A 16,855-nucleotide genomic window follows, 5' to 3' on the forward strand; every position below is an offset into this window, starting at 1 on the left:
TTGTGCGAGGTTTTGAAGGAATGGGGCAGCGTTTTCCATTTGCGCGTGCGGAACTTTCGTTTGGTGTTGCAGTTTTCCACACGGAGCCTTTTTGTTGCGTCCCACTCAATTTGCCTCTTCCTCTCGCTCGCCTCGGCCGATTTGTTGTCTTGATCTCTTCTTTTCCATTGTCGTCGTCTTTTTGGGCTTGAGTTCTGAGCTTGTCGGCTTTGATGGCGGGAGGAGGCGGAAGTTGTTTATTTAGCGGCTTCCGGATTTTAGGGCTTTATTGCAACCACGTGCCGCACGTGCTTCGCTATCATCGCAAGCATCGGGAGTTCTACCTGGTGACGTCAGTCGGGAAATGTTTGCACACGTACAACGTAAGAACCAAAACTTTGGCTGTTACCCCTGATCAAATTGAGAAAGTGTTTCTGAGTTGACCGTTTTGTTATGTCTATATTTTGCATTGTATCCTGTATTGCAACTGGACGTGTTGGGCTGTATGTTATACAGTACAACTGTATGAAAAAAATTCTTTTTTTCCCGATTGTCCTTGGACGTTCTCTATACAACTTTCCAATGTAACAAAAATGTCGTGAAGGACCTCATTGGTGCTCTGACATCATTTTCATTTTTTTTCTGTGTTCCAGGTCAATCGTTTGGGCATCGTCGCCGTCAGTGAGTATTTGTCTTTGTTTTGCTTGACCACAAAGTGAAGCGTGCCCCGTGGACTCCGATTGATGATGATCTGTGATGGGGGTCACATAGGTAACAGCCTCCAGGATGACATCACTTGCTTGGCAGCAGACAGGATGTTGACATTCGCCGCAGCGGGCTCGCTTGTGTATGCCTTCGCCAAGAACAAAGAGGTCGGATGACATGGCTGTGGGAGAGGGCGGGGCTTAGAATATGCGACGAGTGGGGCCTTGAATATTCTCTGTGAGGCAGGTGGTGATGTGTTACCGTGGACACAAACATGAAGTGCGCCTGCTGCTTCCTTTCGGTGACCAGCTGATCTCTGCTGATGGCAGTGGGCTCGTCATCGTCTGGGACGTTCATCGTGGTGGTGAGGTCCTCCGTCCATCATTCGTGTACCTATGTGTGTGTCTATGTTTATAAGGGTGTGTGTTTGTGCTTGGGCTTGTGTGTACGTGCCTGCGTGTTAGTTTGTCTCTCTGTATGTTTCCATGGGTGTGATTTGTATGACGCGTTCTCTGCTTCCTCCGGCAGACGTGTATGTGGAGCTGAACTTTGACCCAACCACCTTCGACGTGTCAGCCATGATGCACCCCAGCACGTACCTAAACAAAGTCCTGCTGGGAAGTTCCCAGGGTGCTTTGCAGCTCTGGAACCTCAAGACCAGGTTAGCTACGAGCACGCTAACCCACCATCCAACCGAGGATAGGCGAGACCACCTGCAAATACAAATCTGCAACGTGTGCTCCACAAAAAAACGTATCAATGAATATTGATGCATTGCATGTTTTTGAATCATCACGCTAACTTTTTTGTGTGTGTGTGTGTCTTTTGTGTTGGGTTCCACTTGTGTCTTGCGGCGTCCAGCAAGCTGTTGTACACATTTGCCGGCTGGTCGGCAGGTGTCACTGTGCTGCAACAGGTGAGTTTGTGCGTTTGCGTGTGAGAGATTTGTGTATATGTGCTAGATATTTGTATACAGTGTGGGCGTGCGTGTGTGCGTGTGTGTGTGTGTGTGTGTGTGTGAGAGAGAGAGAGACCTGTTTGTTGTTGTGTAGTGATGCAGTGAGCCCCCATAAATTGTGCAGGATGCATTCAAGACCCACAAGAAAATCTGCCATATTTAAAGAACTCATTAAAAAAAATAGTTTTATCCCCTATAAAAATGTTCAAACAAAACGGTCTTTTATCTTAATGCTCGTGTTTAAACTCAAATGTCACAGATAAGTTAAGGGAAATGAGCATGGATTTTTGCCGTTATTCCAAACCTTCGAACAACTGCTGCTTCTGTTTATCTTCAAGAGAACCTCAAGACCAGGTTAGCTACGAGCACGCTAACCCACCATCCAACCGAGGATAGGCGAGACCACCTGCAAATACAAATCTGCAACGTGTGCTCCACAAAAAAACGTATCAATGAATATTGATGCATTGCATGTTTTTGAATCATCACGCTAACTTTTTTGTGTGTGTGTGTGTCTTTTGTGTTGGGTTCCACTTGTGTCTTGCGGCGTCCAGCAAGCTGTTGTACACATTTGCCGGCTGGTCGGCAGGTGTCACTGTGCTGCAACAGGTGAGTTTGTGCGTTTGCGTGTGAGAGATTTGTGTATATGTGCTAGATATTTGTATACAGTGTGGGCGTGCGTGTGTGCGTGTGTGTGTGTGTGTGTGTGTGTGTGTGAGAGAGAGAGAGACCTGTTTGTTGTTGTGTAGTGATGCAGTGAGCCCCCATAAATTGTGCAGGATGCATTCAAGACCCACAAGAAAATCTGCCATATTTAAAGAACTCATTAAAAAAAATAGTTTTATCCCCTATAAAAATGTTCAAACAAAACGGTCTTTTATCTTAATGCTCGTGTTTAAACTCAAATGTCACAGATAAGTTAAGGGAAATGAGCATGGATTTTTGCCGTTATTCCAAACCTTCGAACAACTGCTGCTTCTGTTTATCTTCAAGAAGAGCTCAGTGCTGCCTGTTGTGGTACTACACAGAAGGAGTCCAACTCCTGGACTTTCAGACTTGCTTATATCCTACATTAAAAAAGTCTGCAACTTAGCGGGGGTTCCCTGTAATTGTCGATTTTGAACTGGACAGAGCCCGGCGGTGGATGTGGTGGGCGTCGGCATGGCAACAGGCCGCATCATCATTCACAACATCCGAGTGGATGAGACGCTGATGTCCTTCATGCAGGACTGGGGACCGATCACCTCGCTGGCTTTCCGGACAGGTGAGTGTGTGTGGTTTCTATGTGAATTTGTTTTTTGGGTGACGTGGGACTCTGCCTCCCCTCGCAGACGGGCCACCCACACTAGCGGCAGGAAGCCCTCAAGGTCACGTGGCCTTATGGGACCTGGAGCGGCAGCAGCTGGCGGCTCAGCTAAGACACGCCCACAAGACGGCGGTCAACGCCAGCTTTCTGCACAACGAACCGCTTCTCATCACCAGCGCCGGCGACAACGCCATTAAGGTTGGCGCCCCCGCCGCCGTGGTTAGCGCCAACCGGACCTCCGACCGCTTCACACCTTTTTGTTTGGCTTTTCTTCAGGTCTGGATCCTGGACCAGGAAGGGGGAGGAGCCAGGTTGCTGAGAAATCGCCAGGGTCACAGTGCTCCACCCACCACCATCTGTCACCATGGTAATGACGGCAAAAACATCCTCAGCGCAGGTAAGCAAAAAATGCAGAAGAATCAGGACGGCAGGAGGTTCCATTTTCCATTCTGGTGGTCAAAAGAAAATGTCTCCCCCTTCAGGGCAAGATGGGACACTGCAGTCTTTTTCCACCGTCCATGAGAGATTCCACAAGAACCTTGGACACGGTCTGACTCCGCCTACCCATAACTCAGTCACCACTTGATTGGTTCTTCAAGTGTGTGTGTGTGTGTGTGTGTGTGTGTGTGTGTGTGTGTGTGTTTAGGCTCCATCAGCAAAAAGAAAGAGCAGAAGAAGAAGAAGGGCTTGTCGTATGAGGAACTGCGGCTGCCCGCAATCACTGCCTTCTCCTGCGGTTGGCGCTCGCACACACATTGACAAATCCTCTCAGAGTTAAGATGGCCGAGGTGACGTCGCTGCTCACCATGTTTCTTGACAGCTACAGCCCGCCAATCAGACTGGGACGGCATCGTGGCGTGTCACCGTGGTCGCCTGGCAACCACCACTTGGAACTACCAGCGCTGTACCATGGGGGCGCACCACCTCAGACCGCCGGGAAGCGGCAGCAACGCCGTCGCCGCGGTAATCGCGGCGCTCACAACACTCACCTAACAGCGGCGCGCTGCCGGCCTTTACGCACTTACGCCACTTCCCGTGTCATATCCCAGGCGGTTGACATCACTTCCTGTGGAAACTTTGCGATTGTGGGGTCTTCGTGCGGCCGCGTTGACATTTACAACTTGCAGTCCGGATTTCATCGCGGTTGTTATGGAGACGAGCACAAAGGTGATTCCCGCCACTCTTCTACCCTCTGCGGTTTTACCCCCCCCCCCCCCCCCCCCCCCCCCCCCCACACTCCCTTCCGGTAACTCCGCCTTTTCCCAAAAGCTCACAGGGGGGCAGTGCGAGGCGTGGCCACTGACGCCCTCAATCAGCTGACTTTCACCACCGCGTCTGATTGCTTGCTCAAGTTCTGGCGCTTCAAGACCCGCAAACAAGAAGACCAGATCAAGCTAAGTGCGGCGCCCGCGACCATGAAGCTACACAGGGACAGGTACTCGCATGCACAACCCCCCCCCCCCCCCCCCACACACACACACACACACACACACTCACTCACAAATGTCTTCCTCTCAGCGGTATGCTGGCAGTGGCTCTGGATGACTTCACGTTGCTGATCGTTGACGTCGAAACCAAGCGAGTGGTCCGCAAGTTTGCGGGTCACCACGGCAACACCAACGACATGGTGAGTGACTTGCGATCAAATGATGAACCCGTACACATCCTTCCAAGTTTTTGGGGGGAAAAAAATGAAAATAAAAAATAGCACCAGACCAAGTCATTTGTGATCTCAACTTTGAAACATCGCGTTGACAAAAAAAAAAAAATAAAAAAAGTCAAATGGGCAATAATGTACATTGTGCCTCATACAAGAAATACACGTGCTCAAAACAGCCATTGGGCTTTCCATTGATCCTTTGTTTGATTTTGTCTGTTGTCAGACTTTCAGCCCAGACGGTCGCTGGTTGATCACCGCTGGGATGGACTGCACCATTCGTACGTGGGACCTCCCTTCTGGAAGGTAAGAGCTGAATTTCTCCCCGTTTCAAAACTAAAAAGTGCTTCAAAATCTTGTTTCGTGTGCAGCCTGGTGGACTGCTTCCTGATTTCCATGACGCCAGTGGGTGTGTCCATGTCCCCGACTGGAGATTTCCTGGCAACGTCACACGTGGACAGCCTGGGCATTTGCTTATGGTCAGCCGGCACATTTTCACTTTCTCTTCGCGCAATTGACAGCAGCCAATCACAAGGCGGGCTCTCCTCCTCAGGACCAATAAGAGCCTGTGCGGGCCTGTCGGGCTCCGTCCACTCCCGGCCGACTACCAACCAGAGGCGGAGACTCTGCCGGGCGGAGGGGCACTGGAAGCCGAGCAGGAAGTGACAGAGGAGGAGGAGGGGCCTGACGAAGCATACAGTTCGGCGGAGCAGCTGGGGGCGGAGCTTGTGACGCTCTCGCAGCTGCCGGAGTCGAGATGGAAACATCTGCTGTGCCTGGACACCATCAAGGTACACGGATGGTGTCATGTGACGCATGATGTCATGACCAAAAGCTCATGTGAATGTGAATGAGATTCTGGTGGTGGTCACATGTTGAACACACAACACTGGGCCACATGACACACACCAAGTAACAAATGATGGCGGGATGTTTTCAGAGGAGGAACAAAGCAGTGACTCCGCCCGTGTCGGGAGCGTCGGCGCCCTTCTTCCTGCCCACTGTGCCAGGCCTCACACCGCGCTTCTCCCTACCGCAGGATGAAACGCAGGTTCGCATTCATCGCACTATTTTATAGCTTTACATCCACCAACATTCATCACAGTCGTATTAATAATCGGGTGTGTTTGTTTCAGTCAAAAGTGCTGAGCTGCAGTCTGCCCTCTCAGAGGTCAAAGTTCAGTTGTGCTCTGGAGGCGGGGCTTGACGCAGGGTCGTGTGAGTGCATTCACTCAAAACTGGATTACATCTATTATAATTCCATCATGAGGATTATGATTATTTTATTTTTTTTTTGTCCAATCAGTCGCAGTTCCCGTGGAGCTTTTGAAGAGTTTCGGTCCATCTGCTGTGTCAGTCGAGCTTGCGGGTCTGTCACCTGAAGGGGGCGGAGCCAGCAGCCTCTTTTTGGCCTTCATTCGCATGATTGACAGCATGCTGGCCAGTGGGCGAGACTTTGATCTGGCGCATGCCTATCTGTCACTGTTTCTCAAGGTAACAGACACTGCGTTCAGAATCATTCTCTCATTTCCTGCGCCCCAATCACTCTATATATGTATTATGCGGTGAACTATGTAGTTGACTCTCGGGTCAGAACGATTAATTGAATCATACCTAATCACGATAGATTTTTATGTGGCATGTAGGAAGGGATGATCGGGTATGATACATTTTGACTTCCTGTTTGACAGCTTCACCTCCGCTCGCTTACATCCACCAACATTCATCACAGTCGTATTAATAATCGGGTGTGTTTGTTTCAGTCAAAAGTGCTGAGCTGCAGTCTGCCCTCTCAGAGGTCAAAGTTCAGTTGTGCTCTGGAGGCGGGGCTTGACGCAGGGTCGTGTGAGTGCATTCACTCAAAACTGGATTACATCTATTATAATTCCATCATGAGGATTATGATTATTTTATTTTTTTTTGTCCAATCAGTCGCAGTTCCCGTGGAGCTTTTGAAGAGTTTCGGTCCATCTGCTGTGTCAGTCGAGCTTGCGGGTCTGTCACCTGAAGGGGGCGGAGCCAGCAGCCTCTTTTTGGCCTTCATTCGCATGATTGACAGCATGCTGGCCAGTGGGCGAGACTTTGATCTGGCGCATGCCTATCTGTCACTGTTTCTCAAGGTAACAGACACTGCGTTCAGAATCATTCTCTCATTTCCTGCGCCCCAATCACTCTATATATGTATTATGCGGTGAACTATGTAGTTGACTCTCGGGTCAGAACGATTAATTGAATCATACCTAATCACGATAGATTTTTATGTGGCATGTAGGAAGGGATGATCGGGTATGATACATTTTGACTTCCTGTTTGACAGCTTCACCTCCGCTCGCTGGCTCAGGATGCCGTCGCCATGGAAGCGTTGGTCGGTCTCTCCTCACGGCTGGAGGCAGGGTGGGCGGAGCTCCGGGCATCCTTCAATCAATCGCTTTGTTTGTTGACGTATGCCAAGAGTGCACTTTTGTGAACACACACTCAGGCATTGTACATGTCCATGTTCTCCTCTGTTCACAATAAAAAAAAAGCTTGTTTTTGACTTCAATGTATTTTATTAAACCCCATGAACACCTGACAAATGGCTTCATGCTAATGTTGAATTTCAAGCATGAGTATTGTCAAGAGGTTTAATGTGTGCGAAAACTTTTATAGACGAGTCATTCATCAGTAGACAGCAAGAGTGCATAAGAATGGTGCGTTTTTGAGGAACAAAGTGAAGAAAGACATGAAGAGCGTTGCTATTTCAATTACGTTTATTTTGAATTCATTTGCTTCAGTCAATGGCAAACGTCAAGGAAAACTGAGGGGATTGACAATTACTTTTATCATACATGCCAAAAAGACCAACATGCAACGAAGAATGAAATAAAAGTTTTAAATTCAGAAGAGGAGATGTAAATGATTTGTTTTTGTTTTAACAAGTTCACAACAACGCAGCACGTGACGTCATACACGTCATTTCCGTACACGCAAGATGGCGGCGTCCTTATGGACCGTGTGGGGCCGGAAGATTTGCAGGTATTTTGAATTTCGGGGGATTTTGATACTTTTGAAAACTTGAAACACGTGGCAATACGACAACAGTGCGATTGAAGTTGTGACGATTTTAAAACGCGACGCTTCCATTGTGTACGTGTGGACATATGACGTGCACAGTGTGACCAATTTCATGATGATCACGCTATCGATCAATATTGTCGTTAGAGCCTGTTTACCTTTTGCTGATGGCTTTCTAGCTCCGTTCCTTAGTGTACTTTGTGACAAGATGGCATAAAAAAACACTGAAGGGACCTTTAGTCGTAATTACGCATTCAAAATGTTTGGTTCTTCTCTCAACTTCCCGTGATTGTCACGTGAACAGGCGGCGTCAACCTCACGAGCTCATTCTGCTGCAATCCTAAACGTTGTTGCATTCAGTGATGAAGTCCGGTCTGATGAGAGGCCAAACCCCTTCTTTTGGGCTCTTGGTAGCTCTTACTCAACATTCAAGCAGCGCACGGGGTTCTGCCATAAATTTTCCCTCGCATAATTTTCTGAAATTACCAAATTTGAATCGCAGCGGCACAATGTGGCCCCGTTAAAAATTGTAGCCAATCAAAATGCACCGAATCTTTCACTCTGGCACTGAAGGGGCATGAACTGCAAAACACCTCCCTCCGCCCATTAAGGGTATTTCAGTTCATTCACAACATCAAGTGCGCACACAAATCGCTCATGAAACACAAAGTTGGCTTCTCCTGTGCTACACTAAAGCCATCATACAATTGGAAGTGCCATAGACGAGCTAGCGGAAATGATCGGTGCCACACAAACGGAGGTGTCGCTATGCTAGTGCTGATATTAATTTGGATGTTTCAGATTTCGCCCTGTGAACTGTAGCCAGCGACGTTTCTTCAACTCTGGTAAGTTGAAAAAAAAACGATTAAAAAGTTATTTTTATTTGAAATCAGCACCTTTAAAAGGAGGCGGGGCCTACTGATAACCAACCACCTGTCTCCTTTCTGTCAGGTCGCGGCTTCCTTTTGCGTCCCCGGCCCCTCCCGCTCCTGTTGGTGACAGGCGGTGGTTACTATGGTTACCAGCATTACAAGAGGCGGGACCGGGAAGATGAAGCCCCACCCGCACTAGCCACCCCCACTCAGGTGAGAAGTTGCTGCTGTAGGGTTGGGGTGGGCGGACCCTCTGTGTGAAGTCGAAAGTGGGCCAAGCCCTGCGGGGGATTTAAACACAAGAGTTGTCGCCCTCGAGTGAGAATCGAACAACGGCCGCATGGTGAGCGGCAGCTCTTGTCGCCACCACCTCGGGGCGTGTAGTAGGCGTGATGCAACGTGTAGTAAGCGTGACCCGCTGCGACGTGTTGGCAGAACAAGGGAGGGAGAAAGAGGGGGAGGAGGTGGAAGGGTGAAGCGAGCAGCAGCTCGACTCAGGTAATATAAAAACTCGTGTGTGTGTGTGTGTGTGTGTGTGTGTGTGTGTGTGTGTGAGATATGGTTGGTGTGTGGATGTGCACGTGTAATTGGCATATACAGTGTATGATATTTGCGTTGTGTGTGTTTGTGCATGTAGATATTTGTGTGTGTGTGTGTGTGTGTGTGCGCGCGCGCGCGCGCAGTTAGAGCATGAGATGCTAATTCTGCTTGATCCTGTGTTAACCCACTTAGCACACACACACGCCCTCAGAATTGTCCCCTGCATGGATGTTTGCGTGTGGGTGTGTGAGAGACCAGCTCCTGAGTTAGTTTGAAGTAAATAAGATGATTACAGTCGTCCCTCGTTTATCATGTAGGTTACCGAACACCCCGCCATCGACAAAATTCTACAATGTTGGGACCATCTGGCTTTATTTTTCGATTTATTTGAATCGTTTGATGCATTAATACTGTACCAAGCCAAACTATATATGTGAGGTGTTATTATTTTTGTCCGCTTTGGGTTGCTATCCTCATGTTCTACACTGTAGTATCAGTGCTTTTGAATGCTTGTGGCTTAAAATGGCGGTGAGTGACGTGGGTGTCAATGGATGAGAGCCTGCACTAGGGGCTAACCGTTAGCCACACTGACTTAGTTCCAGCCATGCGAATGGAGCATCAGTGTGCTTGTGATGCATTTTAAGAAGCAAAAAAATATCTGCGACACGAAATGAGGCAGGCAGACTTAAAAAAAATCTGCTGCACCATATGTCCGCCCAAAGGGAACCGCGATGTGACGAGGGACGACTGTAGTTGTTGGACGTTTTCGAAGGTTTCGCTTCCTTCCTGTCCTCTTCCTCATCAAATGAATGAACCAATCAGACTGCAGTTGCCACATTTGGCGCGTCGTCACCTGAGTGCGCTCGGCGCGCGCGTGCGTGGCTCCGCCTCTTGGCGTCGCTGGCCAATTGCATTCCTCTGCTACTTCCTGCCTGTCCGCACGCTGCAGCCACTGGCCAATCGCGTGAGGGCCTCACTCTTATTGGAGCCAGACCGCATCTGACCGCTCGCCCTCCTCCTGTTCACGTGCAGTGTCGTGTGCGTCTCGCAGGTGGCGCTATATCGCTCCTTCCCCACCCGCCTGCTGTCTCGAGCTTGGGGTCGCGTCAACGGGGTGGAGCTTCCGACATGGCTGCGCAAACCCGTCTACTCGCTCTACATCTGGACCTTTGGAGTCAACATGCAGGTCAGGACACAGAACATGCATGCACGCACACAATCTAATATCTCACGGCGCTACAAAATCAGCGTCATTATTTGGGGAGTTCGTGTTGATTGGACCGGAGCCACGTTGTGGTCACCGTGCTGTGTCGTCCAATAGGAAGCAGCAGTGGAGGACTTGCGTCTCTACCGCAATCTCGGAGAGTTTTTCCGGCGCCCTCTCAAAGAGTCAGCGCGGCCGCTTTGCTCCGCCTCCTGCCTGGTAAGACTTCCTTCACAAGCTCCTCCTTTTTCCCCCCACTTTTTTATCCACATGATGATGATGATGATGTCACTGTGGTGAATGACCGTTGACATGTGATGTCAGGTATCTCCAGCAGATGGCAGGATTGTCCACTTGGGTCGTGTGTTGAGTTCAGAGGTGGAGCAAGTGAAGGGGGTCACATATAGTCTGGAACACTTCTTGGGGCCGCAAGATGGACACAGCAACCGTGAGAGAAACAACACCCGCATCACAGCACACATGCCACTCTGCTTCGGACTCCCAAACTGATCACCATAGGGACTCCTGTCAAAGCGAATTTGATTCTGGGACTTCAAAATTCACTTTTGGATGTCTAATGATGCCGAAAGTGATCCTCAAACTCACTCCCAAAGTGACTCCAGTAACAAGTCCTATCGTGACTCCTGTATTGATTCGTAAAATGACTCCCAATGTAACCTGTGAAAGGACTTCCGCGGAAACTGCCAAAATTACTCCCACAGTGGAAGTGATTGACCAAGTGATGCCAAAAGTGACCTTCAAAATGATTCCAGTAGTGACTCTTGAACTGACTCCGATAATGATTCCTGTAATGACTTAATCGGTGACCTCATGAGTGACTCACAGCGTGACTCCGAATGTGACTCCCTTAGTGACCTCGGCCACGAGTACAGAGTCGTCGCCGTCGTCGTCGTCGTCCTTCCGGGACGGACTCCTGACGAGTCCCGACAACGACCTGTTCCACGCTGTTGTGTACTTGGCCCCCGGTGACTATCATCGCTTCCACTCGCCCGCCGACTGGACGGTGGCGCTCAGGCGACACTTCACAGGTCAGCGCGCGCGGCTACCACTTGTGTGCATACGTGTGTGTGTGCGGCGTTAATTAAGTGAACCTGCGTGGTGGTCAGGTTCGCTGCTGTCGGTGAGTCCGGGCGTAGCGGGCCGGGTGAAAGCGCTGTTTTGCCTAAACGAGCGCGTGGCTTTGAGCGGACGATGGCGACACGGCTTCTTTTCCTTGACGGCCGTCGGCGCCACCAACGTGGGATCCATCCGCATCTACTTTGACCAAGTCAGTCGGCGCTCACGCGCACATACACACTCACATATACACGCATGATTCTCAAAGTGACCCCTGAAGTGATTCCCATTGTGATTCCCGTTGTGACTGCAATAGTGACCCAACTCCAATTGTGACTCTCGCAGAAAAATCCTAAAATGGTTCACAAATCGACTCCAGGCGTGACTCCCGTAGTGACTCCAATCAGTTCAAGAAACCTTCTCAAACTGACAGTAATAGTGTCTCCAGTAGTCTCTTTCAAAGTGACTCCAGCAGCGACTCCCAAAGTGATTCTGAAAAAAAATTGACTCCTCACATGACTTCTGAAAAGACTCTTACAATGAGTCAAATAGGTGTGACTTTCCAAGGGTCGCCGGTCATGACTCCTTCAGTTACGCCATCGCTCGAGGGCAGTGGAAATGCAAAGAATGCACTCCAATGCCCTGCCAAGTGGGCAAGGAGAGCCACGGCCGCTCATGCACTTTCATTCGTTTCTTGAAACACACCAATACAAAATGAACACACTTGCTCGGAGCATGAAGCGGACGCTGAACTAGCCGCATGGTAAACACCCAACGCCACCGCTTTGACTTGCGTACGTCGCTCGCTAGGTCACGCCCCTTAAAGGCAAACATCAGACACGTATTCAAAAAATTACAAGAAGCATGGAGGAGACCCAAAGCTAACGTGTTGTTTACTATGTCCTATTGGTGCCTCTTTCAGGAGCTGCAGACGAACGCGCCCGGCGACAAAAAAGGCCATTTCCACGACCTGCGTTATGCGGCGGGGGCGGAGATGGCCAAAGAGGGTGTGGCCCTGCAGCGGGGGGAGGCGGTGGGCGAGTTTAATTTAGGCTCTACAGTGGTGGTACTCTTCGAAGCCCCCAAAAGTTTCGCCTTCAGCGTCAAGCCGGGACAAACTGTCAGAGTGGGCGAGGGGCTGGGTAGCCTCTGATTGGCCGAACCAGCTGGGTTGAACTTGAACTTGGGGAGGAGGGCGAGAGGGGACACTTGCCCGTGGGGAAACATTGAGGACATATCCCACAATGCCTTGCAGCTGCTGTATTGGAAATCTTGGAAATAATCATGTCAAATCAAGTCCTTGTTTTTTTGTTTTTTTTAAGAGGTAGAGGAAAGTTATGTTTCAACCACCACTTTCTGATTCAAGCCCCGCCCCTAAAAGACTCCAATAATCAGCGGCTCTTTGGTTGAGTTGTACAGTGGACCAATGCACATTTGGAGATTTTTGGGGGGGTGAAACCATTCCTTTGTTGTTTGGTGTGTAACGCATTCGCATTTTGCATTTTAAATTAAATGCCCTGCTTATTTGCAATTTGAAAAATAATTAACATCAAATTGCATCAATTATTCTTGGATTTTTTTGGGGGGAGTGGCCCAATCCCATCCCTGCTTATTGCCGTTGTTTTGATGGTTATTTTTTAATTTTATTTATTAAAAAAAAAACATTTCAAGAAAATGCTTTAAAAAATTGCCAATTGCAGATTTTCGCTGTTCACATGCTAGCCGGGTCCTTATCCTCTGCGAAGAGCGGGGCTCCACTGTAGCTGAATTTCACAAGCTGGCTTTAAGCGGAGACATTTTGTCATCTTTGGTCGTGACCCATTCTGATCTGATGTAAACGTCGCACGATTTCTCAAGATGGACCTCAATCATCTATTGCGCACTAGTTGCGATTGTTTTGACATTTTTATTGCAGGATTTTATTTTATACACGGCTCCATGGAAACCCGACCTCTCGGTGCCAGTGAGGAAAGTTGGTTACTCGGGAATTCAGGTCAAGGCACCATGGGAAAATATCAGGTCCATTTAAACTATTTGATGCTTCAATGGTGATTAGACACCGCCCCTTATTTTATCCCCGCCCCGGGCAGCAGCAGCAACACAACCAATAGGACAGCGGCTTACAGCAGTTGGCGTGGCGATGAAAGCGAGGTTCCGCGAGCCCCCCGTGCGACCACGCGTCCTCACAGGTCACGTCCTTGGTCGCCCATGTGATCTTCTTCCCGTTCCCGGCCACAGCCCCGTCGCCGCTCGACCCCGCCTCGGCAATGCAGGGGGCGGGGCCAGCGTGCGTCTTGAGGGCCAGGAAGCAGGTCAAATTGAGGTCCAGCGCGGCAGCGCCCCCGCGGGGACGAGGCGTGTTCTGGCGGCATTGAGGACACGGGATCCACACCTGACCAAGACCAAACGGGAAGTAAGGTTGGTTGACGCGCAATCCTTCTTTGCACACTAAGTAGCATCTCAAAAATATGAAACCACGTATGTGTACGTGTACTGCGAATAAAATCAACTTGACTTGGGCGAGTGGCCAGCTGCTGGCACGACTTCCTATGTCGGGGTCAGGAAGTCACCTGCTCGTTGATGACGATGTCCAGTCGCTTGATGCACGCCTGGCAGAAGGTGTGGCCGCAGTGAAGTTGCCGCGGCAACCGCGCTGCCAGATCGTAGCGGCCGAAGCACACGATGCAACGCAGGGATGCCGCCGCCGTCAAGGCGCCACGCGTTTCTTCCGCTTCATGGGACATTTTCATCTACACACGCACAAGCTTATGATCAGTTGTCATATGACATAACCAAAACTATCATATAAATGTATTGTATTACGCCATAACATGCCAGGGGAGCGCTGAGCTTGATTGGAACAGATCCAGAGGCGTTAAATGCAAGAGGCAGAGAAAGTCCCCTACAAAGCTCAATAAATAATTCCCACGTACATCACAGAGAGAATTCAGTGCTGTGGAAAAAAATATTTTCCCCCTACACAAATTTTGTTTGCATAGTTTCCACACTTGAATGCTGAAGATGATCGTCAAACAAAGATAACCCAAGTAAACATTAAAAAGCAAACGGCGATGAGGGAGGGGCTTGCTTCAAACTTACCTGATGATGTCACATCCTGTCTGTTTTGGATTTTGTGCTTCTTTATGCCACTGCAGCGTCTTGGTTGCCCGCCGCTCGTCGTCGTCTTCGGCGTCACTTCCTGCTCACCTTCAAGGTACTTTTGTCGGATTTGGATGAAATATTCAACACGTCTTTTTCTATTGGCTGCCGCTGTCGCTTATCAGGTTGCACCGGCGGTTGCCTAGCAACAGGACTCCACGCTGCACTGATGTCACTGGTGATTGGACGCATTTGTTTAGTGTCACTTTCATGCAGGCCTCATGTGCAAGTTGATCATTTTTCACTTCATTTTACCCCCGCCGCCCCCGAAAAAAAGGCTTCTATTTAGTTTTTACACATTTTCATTTTATATTTTAAATAGTTTAAAATAGTGAGGTATAAATATATTTTTTAAAATAATGTTTCATATTTTTTTTATTTTATGAAAAATAAAGTACACAAATTATGTGTGTGCGTGCGTGCATATTTAATTTATTTACATTAAATTTTTGCTTTGTTATTTACATTTAAAAATCGTGTGGTATCATTCTATAAACAAGTGAATGGTAACAACTTTTACTTTGGCTTTACTCCCATCAAGGTCATCGCAGCACTTATACACCGACCATCTCCTCGTGCATCTCCTGATGACGCAGCATCTGGCGCGGTATCTTGCTCAAGGACAGTTGGGAATGGAACCTGCCACCTTGGTTGGAAGAAGACCACGTTGCCCCCAAGTGGTAATACCCCAGTGACGAAAAGAGCAACATTCAATAATTTTAATTAGGTATTTATATATGCCAGTGTCAACATAAATGTTTACAAATGTGTGTTAGAAGAGGTTATTAGAAAGAAACACAATTTGGTTTGTGCTGTTTAAAAAAAACTGTATTCATGTACAAATCAGATATTGTCATTTTCCATACTGACTATAAGATAACGTTTGATCATAGAAAACATTCCTCGAAACTCAACAAGTTTGTTCGTTGTTGCCTTGCGTGGTCTCCTGCACTCTCCGTTGACCTTCATTAACCTCGCTTGACCTCGGCTCTGTTGCAGTTGGGGTCAAAGTTTGACGAATGTTTCAACATCTTGAAGGATTAAAAAAAACGAGGGCCCGACCGATATGAACTTTTTTGGAGGCCAATCCAAGCACTTGATGCACTGAAATAAGGTCTAACACCAATATCTGATATCAGTACTTGCTAGCCCTAATTTGAATAATCAATTAAACCGGAAATTATCTTTTGCAGAAGATTTTGGTGTTTTAGTATTTACAACAGAGGTCATTATCTTGGTGTTATGTTGTGATTTATTAATGTGGGAAAAAAATTTGCCTCCCCACCTCCCCCCCAAAAAATATTTTTGGGGGAGAGGGGGGAGGCGAAGGCAGATTTTTAAAAAAAAGCCTCAAAAAACATCCTTTTTTTTTTTTTTTTGGGTGGCGAAGACAGATAAAAAAAAAAGCCAAAAAAACATCCTTTTTTTTTTGAGTGGGGACAATTTGAAAAGGTCTAATATTAATTAGAATCGGCCGATTCATCGGTCAAGCCCTAATAAAAACACTCACAGTTGACAAAATAAAATAAAACCACAGATGGCAAGTTCCTTCATTAGTTTTTGGTTTTTTTTTAACAATTGACACCTTCAGTCTTTCATTTTCAGTTTTCCAAGTGTTAAACGGGAGGGTTGTCGGTTGTGTGAGGCTAGCTGTTAGCGGATAGTCGCTTGTGGCTAGCTGAGAGCGGTTCGTTGTTAGTAGCTAGCTGTTATCGGCTAGCTAGTAGTGACAAGTCATTAGTGGCTAGCCGTTAACGACTAGTCGTTTGCGGCTAACTACTAGAAGGTCACCCTAACAAAACACCGGCCATTCCATTTCTCTTCAGTCAACGTCTTCCTTTCCCGGAGCCAATCAGTCACGGCGCAGTGTCCCGGCTGTGACATCACTTCCTCCTCCTGCATCTGTAGCAGCAGGCGCAGCGCCCCCCGCTTCCCTCCTCCTCCACTTCCTTCACCAAATACGGCGGCGGAGACACGTAGGGGTTGTGGTCGTTTCCGTTGACTACCGCCGGATTGGCGATCACCGTGGCGCCGTCGGTCGACGTACGCAGGTGGGCACGGGGGATGGTCACCTGACCGTACGGGTTGTCCAGCGACACGCGGATGTTGGACGACATGGCGCCGCCTGGAGATCTGACGGCCAATTAGAAAAGGGAGGAAAAATGTCAGTAATAAACGATACGTCAGCAGAAAATCACAGTTCTTAAGTGTATTGTGCTAAAAAGTTCAATAAAGCTCAAGTGGGTTTCGTACGGGTGTAACGATTCATTCACAACCATAAATTGTGATATGAATGGAATTTTAATGGGATCATAATAACTCCTTGTGTTTATACAATGAATAA

The 16,855-nt window shown here is 48.4% G+C and overlaps 3 protein-coding genes and 1 long non-coding RNA gene across 6 annotated transcripts; 3 read left to right on the forward strand and 1 right to left on the reverse strand.

The window, feature by feature from the left end:
- The first annotated feature begins 67 nt into the window (after nt 1-67).
- Nucleotides 68-7,141, forward strand: wdr36 (WD repeat domain 36). Its single transcript, XM_019885359.1, has 22 exons — nt 68-362; nt 633-660; nt 751-851; nt 931-1,048; nt 1,213-1,345; nt 1,546-1,600; nt 2,774-2,906; nt 2,974-3,146; nt 3,225-3,345; nt 3,431-3,496; nt 3,595-3,684; nt 3,769-3,911; nt 3,998-4,115; nt 4,218-4,383; nt 4,467-4,575; nt 4,832-4,911; nt 4,977-5,084; nt 5,159-5,396; nt 5,546-5,656; nt 5,742-5,823; nt 5,912-6,099; nt 6,923-7,141. Exons 1-22 carry the CDS (start codon nt 213-215, stop codon nt 7,070-7,072), a joined length of 2,661 nt encoding a protein of 886 aa, XP_019740918.1. The 5' UTR covers nt 68-212; the 3' UTR covers nt 7,073-7,141.
- Nucleotides 7,142-7,531: 390 nt separating this feature from the next.
- Nucleotides 7,532-12,648, forward strand: pisd (phosphatidylserine decarboxylase). 2 transcript variants are annotated; one of them, XM_019885386.1, is made up of 9 exons: nt 7,532-7,620; nt 8,461-8,504; nt 8,611-8,744; nt 10,123-10,257; nt 10,393-10,494; nt 10,600-10,723; nt 11,148-11,324; nt 11,403-11,563; nt 12,275-12,648. In XM_019885386.1, exons 1-9 carry the CDS (start codon nt 7,577-7,579, stop codon nt 12,503-12,505), a joined length of 1,152 nt encoding a protein of 383 aa, XP_019740945.1. In that variant the 5' UTR covers nt 7,532-7,576; the 3' UTR covers nt 12,506-12,648. The 2 variants fall into 2 exon arrangements, with proteins under 2 accessions (XP_019740945.1, XP_019740944.1); XM_019885385.1 differs by lacking the exons at nt 7,532-7,620; nt 8,461-8,504; nt 8,611-8,744 and adding exons at nt 8,790-9,029; nt 9,894-10,035.
- A 35-nt stretch (nt 12,649-12,683) lies between these two features.
- Nucleotides 12,684-14,760, reverse strand: rnf224 (ring finger protein 224). Of its 2 annotated transcripts, XM_019885413.1 has the most exons (3): nt 14,452-14,760; nt 13,923-14,102; nt 12,684-13,744 (listed from the first exon to the last, which is right to left on the reverse strand). In XM_019885413.1, the coding sequence occupies exons 2-3, from the start codon at nt 14,100-14,102 to the stop codon at nt 13,424-13,426; spliced, it is 501 nt and encodes a 166-aa protein (XP_019740972.1). In that variant the 5' UTR covers nt 14,452-14,760; the 3' UTR covers nt 12,684-13,423. The 2 variants fall into 2 exon arrangements, with proteins under 2 accessions (XP_019740972.1, XP_019740973.1); XM_019885414.1 differs by lacking the exon at nt 14,452-14,760 and having other exon boundaries at nt 13,923-14,244.
- On the forward strand, nt 13,694-15,552 carry LOC109525123 (uncharacterized). The gene is made up of 2 exons (XR_002170080.1): nt 13,694-13,770; nt 15,053-15,552. It is a non-coding gene; the product is annotated as an uncharacterized LOC109525123 (long non-coding RNA).
- Nucleotides 15,553-16,855: the final 1,303 nt, after the last annotated feature.

Source organism: Hippocampus comes, unplaced genomic scaffold, assembly GCF_001891065.2.
Source record: "Hippocampus comes isolate QL1 unplaced genomic scaffold, H_comes_QL1_v1.1 scaffold600, whole genome shotgun sequence".
NCBI lineage: Eukaryota > Metazoa > Chordata > Actinopteri > Syngnathiformes > Syngnathidae > Hippocampus > Hippocampus comes.

Excerpts from the sequence above, each read along its gene's own strand:
- wdr36 (XM_019885359.1), top strand. The coding sequence starts at position 213 with ATGGCGGGAGGAGGCGGAAGTTGTTTATTTAGCGGCTTCCGGATTTTA. Across the intron at positions 4,912-4,976 it reads TGGGACCTCCCTTCTGGAAG|CCTGGTGGACTGCTTCCTGA; the intron begins GTAAGAGCTGAA and ends TTTCGTGTGCAG. Across the intron at positions 5,824-5,911 it reads GGGGCTTGACGCAGGGTCGT|TCGCAGTTCCCGTGGAGCTT; the intron begins GTGAGTGCATTC and ends TTGTCCAATCAG.
- pisd (XM_019885385.1), top strand. The coding sequence starts at position 8,872 with ATGGTGAGCGGCAGCTCTTGTCGCCACCACCTCGGGGCGTGTAGTAGG. Across the intron at positions 9,030-9,893 it reads CGAGCAGCAGCTCGACTCAG|ACTGCAGTTGCCACATTTGG; the intron begins GTAATATAAAAA and ends TGAACCAATCAG. Across the intron at positions 11,564-12,274 it reads TCCGCATCTACTTTGACCAA|GAGCTGCAGACGAACGCGCC; the intron begins GTCAGTCGGCGC and ends TGCCTCTTTCAG.
- rnf224 (XM_019885413.1), bottom strand. The coding sequence starts at position 14,102 with ATGAAAATGTCCCATGAAGCGGAAGAAACGCGTGGCGCCTTGACGGCG. Across the intron at positions 13,745-13,922 it reads ACATCGTCATCAACGAGCAG|GTGTGGATCCCGTGTCCTCA; the intron begins GTGACTTCCTGA and ends GGTCTTGGTCAG.